This window comes from Acanthisitta chloris, unplaced genomic scaffold (assembly GCF_000695815.1).
Source record: "Acanthisitta chloris isolate BGI_N310 unplaced genomic scaffold, ASM69581v1 scaffold20451, whole genome shotgun sequence".
NCBI classification, from domain to species: domain Eukaryota; kingdom Metazoa; phylum Chordata; class Aves; order Passeriformes; family Acanthisittidae; genus Acanthisitta; species Acanthisitta chloris.
The window spans coordinates 3,678-7,991 of NW_008654576.1; the positions used below are offsets into that span (position 1 = coordinate 3,678).

Consider the following 4,314-nt stretch of genomic DNA (forward strand, 5'->3'; position numbering starts at 1 on the left):
GAGGTCTCACATAAGTGAAGTGAATCTTGGCAGAAACTTACTAGAACTTGTTTTGGGCTATTCAGTGTGCCTAAGAAAAGTGAAGATTGAAAAATCTTCAATGTCAACAGAATTAATAGGTTAGATCTAATGATACTAAGTGGGGAGACAAATACTTGCATAGTGTAGGTAACTTGCTTTGGGGAATACATTATTTCAAAGAAGAAGGTAAATGCCTTTCATCTGCTTGTTTATTAGGCAAACTTGCATACACTGACAGGTGAAAAGTTAAGACAAAACTGGGTCTTTTTTTTCTTTTGGTGGAGACAAGAACCAAAGATTAAATTTTCAGAGGATCAGCACAGTTTTATTTATTGTCTGCTTAGGTCCCAGGGCACTGTAGCCTAGCCTAAAGTTCTGGTGGAAAATGTTTCGGATACTGCTCACATAGGTTTCACTAATAAACAGAGTGACACAGGTGTATATGGATTTCACTGTGGGTTTTTTAAGTCACAAATAACATTTTTACCCCTTTAACTTCGGGCCAACAGTCTCACAAAAGTATTTGTTTTGTTCTTTTCAGTGATGTTTTGGCACTGCCTATTTTCAAGCAGGAAGATTCCAGCCTTCCACAAGAAAATGAGACCAAACATCCACCCTTCCAGTATGTTATGTGTGCTGCAACATCTCCAGCAGTAAAATTATATGACGAAACTCTTACATACTTGAATCAAGGTTAGTATACATATGTGAATGCAGCTTGTGGTGCAAGTCTAAAACTTGGGTTTCATGTTTTGATACATGTATGTATATCCAAAATAAATGCATGTCAAAAGTGAGGTTGGATGCTTTACTAGTAGTCTTTTTTGTCCAGTTTGGTGGGTTTTGGTTTTTTCTTTTTTTCCTTTTTTTTTTGGTTTTTTTTTTTTTTTTTTTTTTTTTTTGTTGTTGTTTTGTTTGTTTGTTTGCTTGCTTTGACTTATTCCTTGGTTTTTTCTGCTGTGTTGCCCCTCTCCACCCCTCACTTCCCCCAATAAAATCAAACCAATGGAGCTTTTAGGAGACAAATTTCAGGTTGTTTAAAATACAGGACTAAGTTTGCATTCCTGTTTAGACTTGATTGACAGTAGTGAGTTAACTGCGTGATATTTGCACAAGGTACACACAAACACTCCTCAAAAGTCATAATAAATGCTAAAATGTCAATCCCTAAACCAGGTGTTGCACAAGAGAGGTCACTGTAATTGCTGTCAAATTAGCTGTACATATCTGCACCAAACAGTGTAATGCTTGAAACACAAACACAAGTGCAGCTACCTTTGTAGTTACCTTTGGAGTTTGTGAGTATTTTACTATTGTCTATGTTTATCAGAAATTAACTGGATAAATACTTCATGTGAGTGGTGCTGTGTTTTCTTCCTTATAACCTATGGTTAATTTGCATGAGAATTCCTGTTTTCTTCTAGAGAGGGCCCTAAGTGCTGGTGAAATAATCTGAATGTAGTCACTGCCATACGATAAAATCTCTCTGACCTCTGAAATTACATTGGTGTCCTGAGTTTAGTCAGCTAGTATTCTGAACTCATAAAATCATTTATCATTTGTTTTGGGTGGTATCAATGGCTGTGTAACTTGCTACCTCTCCATCTTCCTCCTCTGGCTCCAATGCTCTAGAATCACCATTTCTAGATTTAGTTCAGCTTTTTCTTTTCCTTGTGGATTTCAACTCAGAATCTCAATGGACAGCACTGTAATTAGACAACACAGCACAAGGCAGCAGGCTGAAGGAAGAAAGTGCTTGCTGTCTTGCTTCTGGGAAGAGCTTGCCATTTAAGGGACAGTGTCTGAAATGATGACTGTAAATATTTCATCTGCCCTTGAAAAATCTTGTAAAGATTTTGTTTGCAAGGAAGTTTTCCTGTTCTTCAGTGTCATAGGTAACTTTTCCTGATGTTGAAAAATGGGGACAATTTGTGTACCCTTTTTCTAAATAAATATAGGAAGAAAAAAACAGTTTGCCAACTTCCTTCCTGTGCTGGTACTTCAGACAAAAAGACAGTACATTCACTGCTTAGGATAAGACCTTTTCATAAAAATTTCTCTATTAGCTGTTAGCATATATGAAAAAAAATCTTGGGTGGTTTTGAGATGTGGCATCATTGATACTGAAGTCAGCTTAAAATAAGGATCAGTTTGCAGCACTGAGTTGTGCTGATACATATGTTTGTGTACTGAGTTGGACTGAGTCCTCTAGCAAGAGAGTAATTTAAATCCTGGTCACTTCAGTTAACTGCTTTCTAGTTTGGCCATATTATCAGGCCATGCCTTGCCTTAAATCATTTTCAAGAGGAAATACCTTCTTGAATTTCTTCAGCAGTTGTCTTAGTTTCCTGGCTTGGTAATATCAGAGGCGATGGGAATGTTTGCCCTGTCTGCTAAGGTATGGTGACGTTCCCTAAGGCAGTACCTAAGCAAGCCCTGACTTTACCCTCTGTCAGTAAGTATTTTAATTAGAATAGCTAAGAGTGTCGCTCAGAGTTCAGGGAGCATCTGGCTGATGCTCTTAGTCATATGACATAGTTTTAGGTAGTCCTGTGGGGAGCAGGATGTTGGACTCCAGCCCTATGAGTCCCTTCTAGCGTGAGATGTTGTGTGAGCTAATGGAATATTTAATGTGTTTAGTTTTCAGCTGAAGCTGATTCTAGAGTTTGAGGTCTTGGAGTGATGATGGTTCGTCGTTCAGGGGTTTACAGGATTTTTACTGCATGAAATCTGTTAGATGAATCCATTGAGAATGCATGTTGGAGTGGTGGGACAATGTTTTGAGTTGGCTGCTCTTCAGCTAGATGTGTATTGAATAGCAGGAGTGATATGGAAGAGAGCTGCTTTTAAAGGGGAAGCATTCTTTAGGCTGGTTTACACAAGTGCAGGCTTGTAATTCTAATTCTGTGAATGCAAAGAACTGCTTGGGAGAGATGAGGTCCATCTTAGTAAGGGGAGCAGAAGAGGTACCTCTGCCAGCAGCATGGCTGAGCTGGTAAGGAGGGCATTGAACTAGGGTCGACATGGGAGGGGGAGAGTGAGAGCAGCACTGTGAGGGAGTGATGGACATTGTTGATGAGCAAAGGGGCCTGGAGTGATGTGTATGAAAAGGAACATAATGTTGACAAAAGGAGGCTATAGCAGGGTCACATCTAGCATTTGTTGGATGTAAGCAAGTCTGAGTATCCCAAATTCCTTTCTGGTAAATCAGTGTGGAATCTGAAGTGCATGTACATAGTAGTGCAAGGAGCATGAGGAGTTATGACATTTGTGCAGTTGTAGGAATATGATCTTGTTGGGATCATGGAGATGTGATGGCTTGCCTAAGTGGAATGCTGCAATGGAGGGATATTGGCTCTTTAGGAAAGGCAGGGCAAGATGAGGGAGGGGAAGTTGTGCTTTGTGTGGGTGAACAGCTGGAAGGCCTGGATCTCTGCCTAGGAATGGCTGTTGTGCCAACTGAGTGCTTGTGGGTAAGAGTCAAAGAGCAGAACAATGTGGATGACACTGTGGTAGGTGTCTGCTGTAGGCCACCTGACTAGCAAGAACAAGTAGCTGAGGCCTTTTACCAAGACCTAGAAGTAGCCTCATGCTCACAGCCCATGGTCCTTGTAGGAGGACCTCAACCACCATGATGTCTGCTGCAGGGACAGCACAGCAGGGCATGAGCAATCCAAGAGGTTACTGGAGAATATTGGTTGACAGCTTCCTGACCCAAGTGATGGAGTCAGTAAGGAGAGGTGCTCTGCTGTACCTCATTCATCAAGCAGAGGCTCCTGGGGGATGTCAATGTCACAAGCAGTCTTGGCTGCTGTGACCATGAGATGGTGAATTTCAGGGTCCTGAAAAAAAGTAGGGCAGAAAGTAAGATCATATCACTGGACTTCAGGAGTGCAAATTCTGGCCTCTTCAGTGATAGTATTGATAGAGTCCTGTGGCATAAGGCCCTGGAGGGAAGAGAGAGGGGTACAGGAAGGCTGGTGGAGTCAAGGATCACCTTTTCCAGCCTCAAAAGTGTTGCATCCCAATGAGCAGAAAGTCAGGCAGAACTGTCAGCAGACCTGCATGGATGAACAAGGAGCCCCTGGTCCAAGTCAAACACAAAAAGTAGGTGTACAGAAGGTGGAAGCAGGGACAGGTAGCCTGGGAGGGATACAGAGACACTGTCCAAGCATGCAGAGATGCAGTCAGAAAAGCTAAAGCCAAGATGGAATTGAATCTGGTGAGGAACATTAAAATAAGATGGCCTTTTATAAGTGCAGAAGTGTCAAAAGGAAGACTATGGAAAATGTC

The 4,314-nt window shown here is 41.4% G+C and overlaps 1 protein-coding gene across 1 annotated transcript in view; it reads left to right on the forward strand.

Moving 5' to 3' along the window:
* Window positions 1-562: 562 nt before the first annotated feature.
* The window catches only part of UBP1 (upstream binding protein 1 (LBP-1a)), a gene marked incomplete at its 5' end in the record, with an annotated part of 27,354 nt that continues 23,602 nt past the window's right edge, over window positions 563-4,314 (forward strand). Inside the window, one exon of the mRNA XM_009083587.1 lies at window positions 563-714. Within this exon, the coding sequence (XP_009081835.1) occupies window positions 563-714 (152 nt within the window). The remainder of the gene's footprint in view (window positions 715-4,314) is intronic.